The 18328-nt window shown below is 40.9% G+C and overlaps 1 protein-coding gene across 1 annotated transcript in view; it reads right to left on the bottom strand.

The window, feature by feature from the left end:
* LOC126161364 (dynein axonemal heavy chain 7) overlaps positions 1-18328 on the bottom strand; it is a 1035864-nt gene that overhangs the window by 547959 nt on the left and 469577 nt on the right. Inside the window, exon 23 of the mRNA XM_049917134.1 lies at positions 449-609. Coding sequence (XP_049773091.1) covers positions 449-609 — 161 coding nt within the window. The remainder of the gene's footprint in view (positions 1-448; positions 610-18328) is intronic.

The following is an 18328-nucleotide window of genomic DNA, read 5'->3' as shown; positions in this document are numbered from 1 at the left end:
TACCCTCTGACTCTGAACTGCTCTAGTCTTTTTGTTCAGCTGTTGACTCAACCATTGAATGACTTTCCTTCTTGCCTCGTGCATCTTTCCCTACCTCTCCCCCATCTCCATTTAGCCAGGCAACTGCCCTCATTAATTGCTAATAAACAGTCAGTCTCACTGTCATATGTTTGTATATCTGAATATGAATGTGTGTGATTTTGCTAGAAGAAAGACAAGAGCTCAAAAGCTAGTTAAATGCTGTATTCTGCTGAGTTTTTCTATGTGCCATACATCAGTCAGTTTTGGATGAGTAGTTGTCTTTCTTTTATTTTATGCAAGTTTCAAATATTTTACACTAAGCAATGAAAATGTATTATATTGGTGTGTCTTATTTCTCTCAAAGCTTACATCACTAAAGCTGTTAATTCATCATGCATTTAACAGATTATATTCATTATTTTCATACCTGTTCAAGTTAGGAGAAATTGCAAATTGTCTGTAGCTAACAGCCAATACACCATCAGACCACTCATGGGAAACTGGGTCAAACTGACCATATAGCTGCCCAATTGTAATTGATTTAGGATTTATCACAATTATTTCTACTTTATGTTCATCCATTTCACCCTAGAACAAGAGGTACATAAAACTGAAAATTTTAAGCAGACCAATCAATAGAATATAAGGATCCAGGTTTTGAACCTCTGTCTGGACCAAAAAGCACAATATATTTTAATAAGTTATCAGCAACAGTACAAAATGTAGTCTCTAATAAAGCACATGTTGAGACTGGGAGTTGGCTTCTACTTCATTAACAAATTTCTTAGTAGAATTAATCATGCACAACTTACTAAGAATATCACACGTGAGTTCTGTGTTGTATTCAAGCATGCGTGTGTTTGTATGTTTCAGATGTTCAACAGCATGCTTTTATAATTTGCACACTAGTAATATTCTAACTCTGCACATCTTAACCTAATAGAGAGAAAAACGTAAAAATTAATTTTGTCTACTACAGTATGTAGAGTTACATTCTGATCCCTCCAAAAAACAATGTAGGAGTACAATACCTGTCCTTAGTATTACCCCGATCTTGAATGTGTTACTCACCTACTCTGACAAGACTTCCTAAAATCATGCCCTAAAATGAGTTTCATTCTGTCCAATTGACTTCCCACCACACCTAGAACAGTTTTTTGTCATCCTCCCAATCTCTGCAATATCCTTGTCAGACTCTATACTCCTTCTGCACTTATTTACCTACCCTATGGCTCCCACCCCTGTGACCATCCCCACTGCAAGACTTGAAGTATGCACCTACCACCATCTGTACCAGCCCTGTGATGCAAAACATATGCTATCAAAGGGAGAGCCACCTGTAAAACGACATGTCATATACCAAATGTTATATAAGCACTGTTCGATATTTTACATCACCATGACTACCACCAAATTATCAGTTAGGATGAATGGACATAGGCAGACGGTGTATAGTGGTAACACTCAAGATGCTGTTGCAGAGCATGCACAACAACATAGCAGTTGTGATCATGATGCCTGTTTCATCGCAGCTGCCGTCTGACTTTTTCCCCCAGACACCGTTTGTCAGAACTCCACAGGTGAGACCTGGCCTTAATTTATGTTAATTTCTTGAGTCTCAGCATTTCTTCACAGTAATGTTTCCTTTCTTCACCTTGTTTTAGTTTTCTACATCTTTCTTTTTCTGAAATTCTATTCCCCTCCCACCTCTATCACACACAATGCACTTTTCCTTTCTTCTTATTAACTCACGCATGATGTTTTAGCAGTAATCTCTGCCTTACATACTAACTATCTTCCTCCTTTAAGCTCTTTAACATTTTCAAATCTTGTTCAGTGTAGTCCTCAACAATCAGTCTTTCCTTACCGCCCGAAGGTTATTTATGCACCTACCACGTCAGGTTTCTTCGCGATCGCGAGGGCTGTTGCTCAGCTTCAGACAATGGCCTTCCAGCACTCACCACCGCCCGGATTTCAGCAACATCCCTCCAGCACTCCTGCCATTGTAGTGGACATGCTGCAAGACTCTTTGGAATCTTTCAGCCCGAACATGCAGTGGAATTCATCAAGTGCCGCCAGTTTCTTCCAACCACCAACGGTCACGGACTCTGGCTTTGTTAACATAGACCTTTCCACGTGTTCTCCACAGAGTGTTGCTCGGAACATTCCTACTCCTGTGTCGAACGCACAATTCAATACAGTTCATGGTGTCGAGCAAAGTTTTGCTACTTTGAAAAATCCAGTAGTAAATTCAAACTCGAATCAGTTCCCTTCACGTGTGTATCCTTCCACACTGGCTAGTCAACAGCTGCTCAATGCTCACCAAACAGCAAATATCACACAGAGTGTGCATCCTAGTGGACACGTGTGGGATCCTTGTGTTGCTTCTAATCAAGTCAACAATTCAGTGCTGGACAGTAATTACCCGGATATCTACAACCAGCCCCACCACTCACGGTCAATTGAATACAGTGTGCATAACGGACATTCACTGGTGTACTTAAGTACTTGTGGCTTCTCTCCGAGCTACCACATCAATGAGAATGCACATTTTGACTACGATCCCCCCACCCCCCCACCCCTCCCCCACCCACACCCCCTGGCGTCAAGTGAATTTCACGATACCCGCATTATGGGACGCCAATAATTCGGACTCGCTATCTTCTGCATGCTCTACTTCCGTCTGAAGAAATAGGCGCACCTCTGCACTGACTGCAGATCCGAATCTGCCAAAACTATCAGACTTCAAACCCACTCACCCGGAATTCTGGTTTAACCTGGTTCAGCAAACATTCAATGTCTGTGCGTTGGATGATGACGCATGCTTCACCTGCCTCATGAACCATCTTCACGAGCGTGTCGATTTAATTTACGATCTGGTCAATGCACCCCCCCCCCCCCCCCCCCCCCCCCCCATTCACAGGGACGTACTCCATACTGCGCGGGAGGGGGGTGGGGGCTATGTGGCGTAGAGCGCCATAAATATCGACATTTGTTCAGTGTATAAGTGTGTTATCTTTGAGGAGAGGGTTTTGGGAGGATGTTGCCTGCTAACAGCAGTTAGCCTCCGGACTTGTATCTGTGAAGAAGCGAAGTGCTAATAAATCTGTATCTGAGAGAATTCTAGTTGTTTACCTACAACTATATCCTATTCCATTAAATGTCTTCTGTATATCTGGAGTTTAAACTTTCTTGACAGCCTATGTGATGTAAGTTAAAAACTACTACTTCCTAGGATTCATCTCTATTGAGCATGATACATCCTCTGTGAAAATTGCTCCAACTGCCTGAATTCTCTGTCTCTTTCATAGGACCATCTTCCCATTATCAGTGGCAGGAGTTTACCTATTCCCCTATCTTAACATCTACCAATTATGAGATATTCTAGTTTTAACTTGATTATAGGGAGATTATTCCTGCATACAGCAGTATCCATAGACTCACTCAACTGACAGTTCTTCCATAAAACAGGAAAATATGGCTAAACATTAGCATATGTCAGCTGAGCAATGTTTGTATTGGTGAACCATTGGTCAAGTTATTCTTGAACGTTTCTCCGATAATTTTTATTAGTGTAATTGTGACAACACTGTCTTAAATACAGTAAGCATATTAAAAGGGTAGTTGTTACTCACCATATAACCTGAGTCACAGAGAGGCACATTGAAATGAATGCCAGAAAGTGAGTTTTTTAATGGTAAAGGAGGGAAGTAAAAAGGCTGAGGGTGCGATGGTGGAAAAGATGACTATGAAGTGCTGGAATGGGAACAGGGAAGGTGCTAGATGGGTATGGACAATGACTAACAAAGATTGAGGCCAGGAGGGTTACAGGAACGTAGGATATATTCCAGGGAGAGTTCCTACCTCTGGAATTCAGAAAAGCTGGTTTTGGTAGGAAGGATCCAGATGTCAGAGGCTGTGAAGCAGTCACTGAAATGAAGAATATTGTATTGAGGGGCATGCTCAGAAATAGGGTGGTTCAGCTGTTTCTTGGCCATTATTTGTCTATGGTCATTCACATGGACAGACAGCTTGTTGGTAGTCATGCCCACGCAGAATGCAACACAGTGGTTGTATAGCGATTCAATAATTTCTGTGTAAATTCTAGAACCACTCAGCCTTCTACCATCCCAAACACATGATATTCTGAATATGAGTGTGGATGGTAGAGTCCTACCTACTGCACGTGACATGTTTGTGTGTGCAGGTTTAAAATCAGTCACGGGGAGAAAGTAGGCGTGGTAGTCAGACGGCACCGACAAGTACTTGTCAGGCAATCCGTGGATGTTTTTAGTGATTGCGTGAGGAAGAACCATAGAGTTTATATGCAGCTATGTGCTTACTGTGTCACTGACTATTGTTATTAACAAAAGAACAATTGAAAAAGTACTTTTGTAGACTCTTGACTCAACCTTGTTAGAGGCAAGACTCATTTTATGATTCAAGTTAAGAAAGGTCATGGTATCCAAGCCAACTTTCTGTTAAGTGTAGCTCAATTTGTTTCTAATGTCTGTCCGACTGTACAAGAGACTTGCAGGAAGTTACATATTCATGTGGGAAGTGAGATTTTTATTGTGGATGGAGATCAAATACATCATTAGTTGACAAAAAGTAAAGTTTTGTATGTCTACCTAGTTCATAAGTAGAAAGAGTCTAAAAATTTCTGTACCTAGCATAATTTGATGCAGAGGAAGTCAAGAGGGTTTCCAGCAGCCGGCTATGCAGTAAAGAAGAGTGGCTGCAAATTCCAAGTAAGTCATCTCGTAAAGAAGTGGAAGGTGGTTTGGGGGAATAAGCCGATATAACCCAGATCCACACTCACACTTTAAGTCGTCACAATGTTAGAATGTGGCAACCAGTGTGAAAGGATTGAGAAAACAGGAATTTTAAGTAAAAAATGAGAGACAAAGCTGTTATGTGTTGCCATAGCAACCAAACATAACAAGGCAATAGAATTACTCTTTTTTTGTCTAAGAAGAAGTACGTGTAGAATGCTTCAGCTAACAAGATCCAGTGCAGGAAGTATACAGCTCTCACATACATTGCAGGGACGCAGACACAGAAACCAACATACATCCAACGCTGCTGACACCAACTGCTTTTCACCAGTGCTGACCTGCCTTCATATCTGCTCACCTTTGCAACGAGAATTCTACACCAGGTGAACATGAAACAAAAATTAATTACTTTAGTTTGAAGTGGTACAAGATACTGTTGAGTGAACTGTTACTGTGTAATTATCATATTTAAAGTTAGTTTTAAAAGTTTAGAAGAGCTAAGGTATATAAAAGTATGGAAAATATACAAAAGGTTGGGGAAACTCAAGACCCCGCTACGGCCACAAAACTTAGCAAAGAAGTGCCTAACTGGGCTGAGTTAATAAATTTAATAAAAGCTCAGAGTCTTATGTTAAACTCATTAAGTTCTCACTTAAATACCCAGAGTGAAGGTTTAAGTGGTCAGAGTGTGACTCTAAGTAAAGAACTATGCTTAGTAATTCCCAGTTAAATGCTCCGAGTGCGACACTATGTAAATAACTAGACTTGGTCAATTCTCAATTGAATACTCAAATGACAAATTTAGGTGTGTTAAACACCAAAGCCAACTCTCAAAGCAAGAAATTTACTAATATATGCAAAGGCATGGGTGCTTTGAAAACTGAATTCAATGTCATAAGTAATAAAATAGAGAATTTAAAAGTAGATTTAAGGAATGAGTTGACAAATTCTTTGCCCACTCTTATAAATCATATGTTTACTGACCTTAGTCAGAAACAGAATGATACTTTTCAAGATTTATCAAAAATGTTAGAACTTGACATAGAGAACAAACGTAATAATGTAGAATAAGAACTTATTGAAAAGTTAGGATCTTCTGAAAATGTGTACAATATTAAATATAATGATGTAAGACAGGGAATGAATACTTTGAAAGAGAGTGTAGATAAGCATAATGAATGAATGCCAATAATTCAATTGCAGGTGTTAATTCCCAGGTAGATAATGTAGAAAGGAATTTCAAAGCGAAAATAGCTACCTCTTATATTATAAATATAATTAGTTTGGAGGAACATTTTGGAAAAATTATAGGACGAAATGTTACTGAGAGAATAACATCTGGGAATGTATCGCCTATTCCTTCTTCTAGTAGTAGACAACATTCCAGAGTAGACAACATTCCATTAGAACTACTGACAGCCTTGGGAGAGCCAATCCTAACAAAACTTTACCATCTGTTGAGCAAGATGTATGAGACAGGCGAAATACCCTTGGACTTCAAGAAGAATATAATAATTCCAATCCCAAAGAAAGCAGGTGTTGACAGATGTGAAAATTACCAAACTATCAGTTTAATAAGCCATAGCTGCAAAATACGAACACGTATTCTTTACAGACGAATGGAAAAACTGGTAGAAGATCAATTTGGATTCCATAGAAATGTTGGGACACATGAGACAATACTGACCCTACGACTTATCTTAGAAGAAAGATTAAGGAAAGGCAAACCTATGTTTCTAGCATTTGTAGACTTAGAGAAAGCATTTGACAATGTTGACTGGAATACTCTCTTTCAAATTCGGAAGGTGGTAGGGGTAAAATACAGGGAGCAAAAGGCTATTTACAATTTGTACAGAAACCAGATGGCAGTTATAAGAGTCGAGGGACAGGAAAGGGAAGCAGTGGTTGGGAAGGGAGTGAGACAGGGTTGTAGCCTATCCCCGATGCTATTCAATCTGTATATTGAGCAAGCAGTAAAGCAAACAAAAGAAAAATTTGGAGTAGGTATTAAAATCCATGGAGAAGAAATAAAAACTTTGAGGTTCGCCGATGATATTGTAATTCTGTCAAAGACAGCAAAGGACTTGGAAAATCAGTTGAATGGAATGGACAGTGTCTTGAAATGAGGGTATAAGATGAACATCAATAAAAGCAAAACAAGGCTAATGGAAGTAGTTGAATTAAGTCTGGTAATGCTGAGGGAATTAGATTAGGAAATCAGACACTTAAAGTAGTAAAGGAGTTTTGCTATTTGGGGAGCAAAATAACTGATGATGGTCGAAGTAGAGAGGATATAACATGTAGACTGGCAATGGCAAGGAAAGCGTTTCCGAAGAAGAGAAATTTGTTAACATAGAGTATAGGTTAAGTGTCAGGAAGTTGTTTCTGAAAGTATTTGTATGGAGTGTAGCCATGTATGGAAGTGAAACATGGACGATAAAAAGTTTAGACAAGAAGAGAATAGAAGCTTTCGAAATGTGGTGCTACAGAAGAATGCTGAAGATTAGATGGATAGATCACATAACTAATGAGGAGGTATTGAATAGAATGGGGGAGAAGAGGAGTTTGTGGCACAACTTGACTAGAAGTAGGGATCGGTTGGTAGGACATGTTCTGAGGCATCAAGGGATCACCAATTTGGTACTGGAGGGCAGCGTGGAGGATAAAAATCGTAGAGGGAGACCAAGAGATGAATACACTAAGCAGATTCAGAACGATGTGGGCTGCAGTAGGTACTGGGAGATGAATAAGCTTGCACAGTCTCAGGACTGAAAAACCACAACAACAACAACAACAACATTCCTTCTTTCAAACTTAATAATACCAGGAAGGCTGTGTACGATATGTGGAGAGAAATTAAGCTTATCTAAGACAAAATAGAAAAAAGGGTAACTTCACCTAATGTTGTGTTAACTAGTGAAGTGGTGACTGATTTGCAATGAGGAGCTAATTCAGGGTTATCTAGACAATTCCCTAAATTTAAGTTAGATGGAGACGTACATCCGACCCATTTTTAAAAAAAAGATTTAACCCAGCTTTGCCAAAAAATTGGGAATATTCCAAAAAGATCAAATTTGCTGTGTGGTACATTCTAGGCGAAGCCTCAGAATAGGGAACAGTAAATATTGAGAATTCTTCCTCTTGGAAAGCCTTCCAAAGAAATTTAAAGAGAAGTACTGGTCTGCCAGTGCTCAAGAAAAGTTAATATCAGATCTAATCGATGCTAATGGTGGGGAGGGAGGATCCCAAGTTGTTTTTGGTGTTTCTTCCAAAATACACTCCTGGAAATGGAAAAAAGAACACATTGACACCGGTGTGTCAGACCCACCATACTTGCTCCGGACACTGCGAGAGGGCTGTACAAGCAATGATCACACGCACGGCACAGCGGACACACCAGGAACCGCGGTGTTGGCCGTCGAATGGCGCTAGCTGCACAGCATTTGTGCACCGCCGCCGTCAGTGTCAGCCAGTTTGCCGTGGCATACGGAGCTCCATCGCAGTCTTTAACACTGGTAGCATGCCGTGACAGCGTGGACGTGAACCGTATGTGCAGTTGACGGACTTTGAGCGAGGGCATATAGTGGGCATGCGGGAGGCCGGGTGGACGTACCGCCGAATTGCTCAACATGTGGGGCGTGAGGTCTCCACAGTACATCGATGTTGTCGCCAGTGGTCGGCGGAAGGTGCACGTGCCCATCGACCTGGGACCGGACCGCAGCGACGCACGGATGCACGCCAAGACCGTAGGATCCTACGCAGTGCCGTAGGGGACCGCACCGCCACTTCCCAGCAAATTAGGGACACTGTTGCTCCTGGGGTATCGGCGAGGACCATTCGCAACCGTCTCCATGAAGCTGGGCTACGGTCCCGCACACCGTTAGGCCGTCTTCCGCTCACGCCCCAACATCGTGCAGCCCGCCTCCAGTGGTGTCGCGACAGGCGTGAATGGAGGGACGAATGGAGACGTGTCGTCTTCAGCGATGAGAGTCGCTTCTGCCTTGGTGCTAATGATGGTCGTATGCATGTTTGGCGCCGTGCAGGTGAGCGCCACAATCAGGACTGCATACGACCGAGGCACACAGGGCCAACACCCGGCATCATGGTGTGGGGAGCGATCTCCTACACTGGCCGTACACCACTGGTGATCGTTGAGGGGACACTGAATAGTGCACGGTACATCCAAACCATCATCAAACCCATCGTTCTACCATTCCTAGACCGGCAAGGGAACTTGCTGTTCCAACAGGACAATGCACGTCCGCATGTATCCTGTGCCACCCAACGTGCTCTAGAAGGTGTAAGTCAACTACCCTGGCCAGCAAGATCTCCAGATCTGTCCCCCATTGAGCATGTTTGGGACTGGATGAAGCGTCGTCTCACGCGGTCTGCACGTCCAGCACGAACGCTGGTCCAACTGAGGCGCCAGGTGGAAATGGCATGGCAAGCCGTTCCACAGGACTACATCTAGCATCTCTACGATCGTCTCCATGGGAGAACAGCAGCCTGCATTGCTGCGAAAGGTGGATATACACTGTACTAGTGCCGACATTGTGCATGCTCTGTTGCCTGTGTCTATGTGCCTGTGGTTATGTCAGTGTGATCATGTGATGTATCTGACCCCAGGAATGTGTCAATAAAGTTTCCCCTTCCTGGGACAATGAATTTACGGTGTTCTTATTTCAATTTCCAGGAGTGTAGTTTTCTTGCACCGAATTCCTTCAAAATCTTAAACTATTCTGTCATCTATCCCCCAGGGACATTAACATTCTAAGTTAACAGGTGGAGTAATGACAGTCGGATCCCAAATTGTTTTTGGCATTTTTTCCAAATAGTTTCCTGCACCAAATTCCTTTAAAATCTAGAATTATTCTGTAATTTTATTGCTTAGACAACTTAAGAGGATCACAGAAAAAAGTGATACCTAGATGAAATTAAGTAAATGGTTATATTTGTAGAAAATATAATAAGATGTGACTAGCTGAACGACTGTTATACAGTAGTGTATAGATTTTCTATTTTGTATAATGTATTTTATACATTTTATGAGATGTGATATAGATGGGAAGGTTTGTATAAATTTTGAAGGGGGTGGATATTGTACTAAAAGCATGATTTACAAGAACAGATAAATCATGAATAACACAAAACACACATAACACCTTTCAAACAACCTTCACAAACAAGTGTGCCCTATTTTTTTATCATTTGCCATTTTCATAGGATTGCTAGGATTTCCTTCAGGGACCTCAATGAGTGAAGATGAGACAAGTCCATTCTGTAGGAGACAATTTAACACCAAACCTCCTCTGGTGTCTCACTCAAGTATCTGAGGGGTAGGGATCCAAGGGAAGGGGGGTGGGAAGGGTATCCTGTCTTTGGGGCTATCTTCTTTCTCTTCTTTGATCCTAGCATCCATATCTATTTTTCCTATCTTACTTCTCATTTGAGGACCTGTCTATTTTTCCATCTTTCCATATTCAAAAAATTCTATCGCTGAAGTCATTCCCTATTTCTGTGGTTACTAAAAAGCTAAATCTTATCTTTACATAAGAAGGTCGAAGAACCAGACTACATGAACACACATCCACATATACACAAATGTACACTTCTACAGAAACATTAAATCACATAAGAGGAAGCCTGTTACGATGTGAGAACCACCAGGTGTTGTAGGGAAAATGTGTGTAAATATGGAAATATGTGCACATACATAGGAAGCTATGACAGTTCTACATCGAATATACTTAAGAAGAGGTGTACACACATAATGAACAACTATAAAACAGTAGTGAGTAATGAATAAATAAGAGAGAGGCGTGAGCAAAGGAAGAAAACAAAAATAGGAGTAGAATTAGTCAGGTTGATCATTAAGAAATGTCAGCATAATGAGTACTCTGATGAAATGAAGGATAGTGGATGTAAATAGTATGTGCAGTCATAATATCTATTGAAAATATAGAAGTCGATAAGTAGAGGAGGAGTCTAGGGAGTAAATGATAAATTAAAGAATGAATGCAATGTTTAAGACAGATTTATAGCTTTACCAGAAGATACTTAATTATGATATACACTGAAATATGTACTAGGGTAATGAATCGCGAGGCCTACTCAGAAAGGATAAGGGGGGCATCCAGCATTCACTAAGTACAAAGGGTGGGTGTACCTACGTGGAAATAGGATGATCTCCAGCCTAATAAATAAGGTTGCTTTGTAAGGGGCATACCTACCAGAATGGAAAGAGGAAGTGCTTTCTTAAGGTCAACCCATAAGCAAGGAATAGGTGCTGATCCTATGAGAAGGGGACAGTATCGTGTCAACAGTCACAAATTTTATCGAGATTATTCTGGGAAGTGTGAATTCTATGAACAACTAGCATTATTATGTTTTGTGGAACTAAATGAGAGTCAAATGAACGCTTTCATTTCGTCCAAGCTATGAATAATGAAAATAGTACATACTAGGAAGAAGGTAGTACAAAAGATAAGAATAGAAAATAATTTACTCATGTGTCATAAACACCTACAGTTTAAGATTGGGAAGAAGGAAAAAGTATTAGTAAAGCTGACTAAAACCATGAGTAAATGCTGATGTCCTAATAACAAAGTAAAACAAGAAAAGAGTAGAGAAACAGTAAGCAAAAGATTGTTCAAGAGAGGACAGAGAATTGGTATGGAAAGGAAAGATATGTATATAAACTTATGCAAGAAATGTATACTGTTAAGATATGAAATGTTATTATGACTCATTTATTTGCATAATGATTATCTATAAAATATCGCGTGTTTGATCTGAGGCACGGCATATGTTGTGATTAGAGAATTTCTGTGTAAATTTAGAACCACTCAGCCTTCTACCATCTCGAACACACAATATTCTGGATATGAGTGTGGGATGGTAGAATCCTACCTACTGCGCGTCACATGTTTGTGTGTGCAGGTTTAAAATCAGTTGCGTGGAGAAAGTAGACACGATGGTCAGACAGCACCAACATGTACCTGTCGGGCAATCTATAGACGTTTTAGTGATTGTGTAAGGAAGAACCATGGAGTTTATATTCAGCTCTATGCTTATTGTGTCACTGACTATTGTTATTAAAACAATAACAAATGATAAAGTACTCATGTAGACTCTTGAAGCAACCTTGTTAGAGGCAAGACTCATTTTATGATTCCTGTTACGAAAGTTCATGGTATCCAAGCCAACTTAAGTGTAACTCAATTTGTTTCTAACATCAAACTGTATGACAGACTTGCAGGAAGTTACATATTCATGTGGAAAGTGACATTTTTATTGTGGATGGAGGTCAAATACATGGTTAGTTGATGAAAAGTAAAGTTTTTATGTCTACCTATTTCATAAGTAGAAAGAGTCTAAAAATTCTTGTCACTAGCATAATTTGACCCAGAAGAAGTCAAGAGGGTTTCCAGCAGCTGGCTATTCAGTAAAGAGGAGTGGCTGCAAATTCCAAGTAAGTCATCTCGTAAAGAAGTTGAAGGCAGTTTGGGGGAATAAGCCGACATAACCCAGATCCACACTCACACTTTATGTCATCAGAACGTTAGAGTTGCAGCTTAGTTCATAGATCACATGACTGGTTTCACACTAACCCTTCCTTCGATGGGATAGGTGATGCTTTTGACCAGAACTGAGTAGAGGCTGGTGAGAGGATGCATGGGAAAGGTTTTGCATCTAGGTCTATTACAGGGTTATGAGCCATGACGCAAGTGGTTGGGAGCTGGGTTTGTGTAGGGATGGATGAGGATACTGTGCATGTTCAGTGGGTGGCAGAATACCACTGTGGGAGAGATGGGAAGGATAGTGGGTCGGACATTCCTCATTTCAGGGAAGACATAGTTGAAACCCTGGTGGAGAATGTGATTCAGTTGTTCCAGTCCTAGTGGTACTGAGTCACAGGGGGAATGCTCCTCTGTGACCAGACAGTGGGACTTGGGGAGGTGGTGGCTAACTGGAGAGATAAGGCACAGTTGATCTATTTTTGTACAAGGTTGGGAGGGTAATTATGACCTGTCAAGTCTCAGTGAGACCCTTGGTATGTTTCTAAATGCTCGTCACTACAGATATGACGATCACAGGTGGTTAATCTGGAAGGAAGGGACTTCTTGGTACTGAGTTGGTGGCAATGGTTGAAGTGGAAGTATTGCAGGTGGTTGGTTGGTTTGATATGTGTGGAGATACTGATGTAACCATTTTTGATATGAAGGTCAATGTCGAGGGAGTTGGCTTGTTGGTTGAGTAGGGCCAGGTGAAGTGAATGGGGCAGAAGGTGTTGAGGTACTGGAGGAATGTGGATAGGGTGTCTGTACCCTCGAGCCAGATCACAAAGATGTCATCAATGAATCTGAACCATGTGAGAGGATAGGAATTCTGTGTGTCTAGGAAGGACTCCTCTAGATGGCCAATGAACAGATTGGCATAGGATCGTGCCATGCTGGTGCCCACAGCCATATGCCAGATTTGTTTGTAGGTAATGCTTTCAAAGAAGAAGTAATTGCGGGTGAGGCTACAGTTTGTCACTGTTATATAGTTGTAACTATATTAAAGTATATAACTATATATACCTACCAGTATTTACCATAGCTTCAAATATTAAAGCTTTTCACCTGCAACTCATATCCTACTTAGTATATCTAGAAATGCTGCTAGCCCAGCAACTCTGGTAGATAACATAGGTTGGGAATGGCTAATGCCAACTAGAACAATAATATTTTCAATAATTAGAAATATAGAACACTGTATTAGAAAGACTGAGGCTTCTAGTCATAAAAATAACAAAATAATTTTAACAAAAAAAGAAATCATATAAATGGTGCCAAAAGATGAGGAAAAAAAAGAAGGAAGATTAGGGTTTAATGTCCCATTGATATCAAGGTCATTATAGATGAGGCAAGGCCTTGCCGCAGTGGCTACACCGGTTCCCGTGAGATCACCGAAGTTAAGCGCTGTCGGGCGTGGTCGACCCTTGGATGGGTGACCATCCAGCCGCCATGCACTGTTTCCTTTTTTCGGGGTGTACTCAGCCTCGTGATGCTAATTGAGGAGCTACTCAACCGAATAGTAGCGGCTCCGGTCAAATAAAACCATCATAATGACCGGGAGAGCGTGTGCTGACCACACGCCCCTCGTATCCGCATCCTCTCCTGAGGATGACACGGCGGTCGGATGGCCCCAATGAGCCACTTGTGGCCTGAAGACAGAGTGCTTTCATTATAGATGACCAAAAGATATATCTACATCTACACCTATGTATAAATCTACTCTCTGCAAACCACTTTAAAGTGTGTGGGAGAAGGTACTTCCCAGTGTACCAGTAATTAGTACTGCTTCCTGCTCCATATGGAGTGCAGCAAGAATGACTGCTTAAATGCCTCTGCACACACTGTAGTTAGTCTACCCTAGTCCTCAGTATCTGTATATGAGTGGTACATAGGGGTTATATTATACACTTAAATTCATCATTTAAAGTTAGTTCTTGAAATTTTGTATGTAGGCTTACTTGGCTTAGTTTGCATCTATCTTGAAGCATATGCCAGTTTAGTTTGTTTTGCATCTGCATGACACTCTCCCATCATCAAATGTATGATCTTCCATGGTGTCCCTGCCTGTGTAAGATGAATACCGCTGTTAGTGCAATTTGGTATGGGTCCAACACACTTCAGTAATATACTAGGCTGCGCCACAGGAGTGTTTTATAAGCAACCTCCTTTGTAGACTGCATTTCGCAGAATTCAACCAACAACAAAGGCTACCACTTGCTTTACCAATAACACAGCCTATGTGATAAATCCACTTCAAATTTCTACAAACTGTTACACAAGGATTTGTAGATTTGAACAATTCCAACTGTAATTCATTGATAATTGTAGCCATAGGATATTAAGTTCTTCACTTTGTGGAGTGTAAAAATTCTGTATTTCTGAACATTTAAAGCAAGTTGCCAATCTTAGCACCAGCTTGAAATCTTATCCAGTTCTGACTGAATATTTGCACAGCTTTTTCCAGACAGTACTTCATGGCAGATAACCCCATCATCTGCAAAAAGTCAGAGGTTACAAATAACATTGCCTGCAGTGTCATGCCACCAAGAATAACTCCAAAAGTAGAATAGGAGCTGAAAAGTTTGTGGGACAAATGTTGCATGGGACAACGAGGGTCATAATATGTCATTGTTTTTTTGTTCCTAGGTGGGGTCGCTTCAGAGATGTGAAGGTCAACGATTTTTTAAAAAAAAAATCACTTATTTTCTGATAGCGGCTATCTAGATTAATCCAATGATGTGTAACAGTAAGGTATTTGAAAGTCACAAAGGGGGCATGAACATCCATGTGCATAAGGTGTTTGAATTGATGACCATTGGTATTAATACAGCGCTGCAATCTTTTTTTCATGGATTGAGTGGTATTCCTTGTCACATTGGCACTTATCAAAGCACACGCTCTAACAATTCTCTCTTGCATATCTTCAGGTGTGGTTGGAGTGTGTTTATAAACAATGTCTTTTAGAAATCCCCAAAAGAAAAAATTTAGAGGCTTCAAGTCTGGCGAACAAACTGGCCATGACACATCTCCTCCGCGTCTAATCCAACTATCTGGGAATTGTCTCTGCATCTCATTTCTAGGCATCAGCGAAAAATGTGTGAGACACCCATCGTGTTGATACCACATTCTGTTTCTTGTTCCTAAAGGTATTTCTTCTAATAACAGACCGAATGTTTCTTGCAGGAATGTGGTGTACTTCCCATCATTAAGACTTCCTTTGATGAAATAGAGGCCTATAATTCTTTCCTCCAGGATTTCACATCATAGATTTACCAACCACAGTTTTTGGTGTGCAACTTGCTGCAGCCAACATGGATTTTCAGTTGTACAATAATGCATGTTATACAAATTAACATTTCATGGTTCGTGAATGTAGCCTCGTCAGTAAATAAAATCAAATTAGTAAATGTGTCATCCCCCTGAATCTGAAGTCAAGCCCATCAGCAGAATTCATGTGATGCACACAACCCATACCCGTTAATTCTTGGTGGAGACTGATACGGTAAGGATTATATTTATGGCACCCCTACAGTGTGCACGTTTATTTATATATAAAAGCCATTCGAAATTTTCCTGTGTGTGAGACCATGTGTACGAGATTTGTGTGTGCCAATTTGAAGTTCTAGATTGTCATATTACACTGTTCTCATCGCTTCTGCATAATCATCAATTGTATCAAAGCTATTTGTATTGTGATATATAGTGAAATTTGTGGTATATAGTGAAATTTCACAAAAGCTGCATAAACCAATACTGTTATCATCAATTCTTGGCTTAAACTTAATTGTGTTCTTTTAAAAACGTTTGAGAACAATAGGGCTACTCCTGGCCAAAACAATCGTTCTCTAATTTTGTTGTACAAGCAAGTGAGCATAAGGCTATTTTTGTGAATTTTCGGATGCTTACAAAACTACATTTTTGTAAGTTACTGGTACAAGTGTTTTCAATACGTAATTTATTTCATACCAAACAACGCAAATAATCAGAGGTTTTCAACAAATTTCAAAAGCTACCATTGTCCTTTCCATAATCCATGAGCAATTTCTACTAAATTGGCGTTTGTGTTTTATTTACTGTAGCAGATATTCTAACTAACATATTGTGTTACATCTAGTTTTCCCTTAAAAGTCAGCTGCCCTTATGTTATCTGCATTTATGATACATTAACTCTGTTTTCAAGTTTGCTTGTTAACGTCAAAATGTTTTATGAAACTAGTAATTTTTTATAACAGACTTTTATATTCCCTTAATAGAAATCTCGTTTTGTGAATCTGTTTCAATTCTTGTAGGGAATTAACAACTTTTCAGCTCAATAGATTAAAAAATAGTCAGTGGGCTTAATTTAAAGTTATTTTTCCCCTGCCTTGTAACACGTTGCACCAGCCAAAATGAGCCCTACTGTGATGCTGTTCTCGAACACGGGATGAGTTGGTCGCCCTTCATAAGCAGCTGGAAATAGCCCTGACTATTATCAAATGATTCACAGCTGCTGCGAATCAGTGTGTTGGAAGAACTCCTGGAGTCATGTACGAGGGCAGTTCAATAAGTAATGCAACACATTTTTTTTCTCGGCCAATTTTGGTTGAAAAAAAACGGAAATTTCTCGTGGAATATTTTCAAACATTCCCGCTTCGTCTCATATAGTTTCATTGACTTCTGACAGGTGGCAGCGCTGTACAGAGCTGTTAAAATGGCGTCTGTAATGGATGTGCGTTGCAAACAACGGGCAGTGATCGAGTTTCTTTTGGCAGAAAACCAGGGCAACTCAGATATTCATAGGCGCTTGCAGAATGTCTACGGTGATCTGGCAGTGGACAAAAGCACAGTGAGTCATTGGGCAAAGCGTGTGTCATCATCGCCGCAAGGTCAAGCAAGACTGTCTGATCTCCCGCGTGCGGGCCGGCCGTGCACAGCTGTGACTCCTGCAATGGCGGAGCGTACGAACACACTCGTTCGAGATGATCGACGGATCACCATCAAACAACTCAGTGCTCAACTTGACATCTCTGTTGGTAGTGCTGTCTCAATTGTTCACAAAAATCTGAATGAACTTCTCCTTCTTCATGACAACGCAAGACCTCACACAAGTCTTCGCACCCGAGAGGAGCTCACAAAACTTCAGTGGACTGTTCTTCCTCATGCACCCTACAGCCCCGATCTCGCAGCGTCGGATTTCCATATGTTTGGCCCAATGAAGGACGCAATCCGTGGGAGGCACTACACGGATGATGAAGAAGTTATTGATGCAGTACGACGTTGGCTCCGACATCGACCAGTGGAATGGTACCGTGCAGGCATACAGGCCCTCATTTCAAGGTGGCGTAAGGCCGTAGCATTGGATGGAGATTACGTTGAAAAATAGTGTTGTGTAGCTAAAAGATTGGGGAATAACCTGGTGTATTTCAATGCTGAATAAAACAACCCCTGTTTCAGAAAAAAAATGTGTTGCATTACTTATTGAACTGCCCTCGTACTTTCAATGCCAGTACCAGAGGTTTCTCAAGCACTGTCCTCTCCTGTGGATCCTGTCTCCTCTGCAAAAAATACTGAATCAGTCATTACTTGTTAGCTTGACTGCAGTTCGCATGTCAATGGCTGATAGGTGAGATGCACAGGGTGGATGGGCCCAGGGTGGACTCAGGGTGTTGTACTGATCCCCATAACCAACAAGTCTGAGGTGCTATCTCTCACTGAAACTGAAACTGAGCCAGTGGAACTCACTTCACAGGTTTTGGGGAAACCTATTTTGTCTGGTGTCAAGACGAGACAAACACAAAGTTGTAGGGATCTATTCATTGTCAGCAGCTCAAACATAAGGTGAATGATTGTACTGCTTAGGGAAATGGCAGCAAGGAACAGGAAAGTACACAAGGTGCACTCAGTGTGTATGTCTGGCGGGCTCATTCAACATGTTGAAGAGGCTATGCCAGCAGCCATTCAGAGAACAGGATGCAACCAACTGCAGAATGT

The sequence above is a fragment of the Schistocerca cancellata genome, chromosome 2 (assembly GCF_023864275.1).
Source record: "Schistocerca cancellata isolate TAMUIC-IGC-003103 chromosome 2, iqSchCanc2.1, whole genome shotgun sequence".
NCBI lineage: Eukaryota > Metazoa > Arthropoda > Insecta > Orthoptera > Acrididae > Schistocerca > Schistocerca cancellata.
The sequence above is the reverse complement of the archived record's forward strand: the minus strand, read 5'-3'. Positions and strand labels throughout refer to the sequence as shown.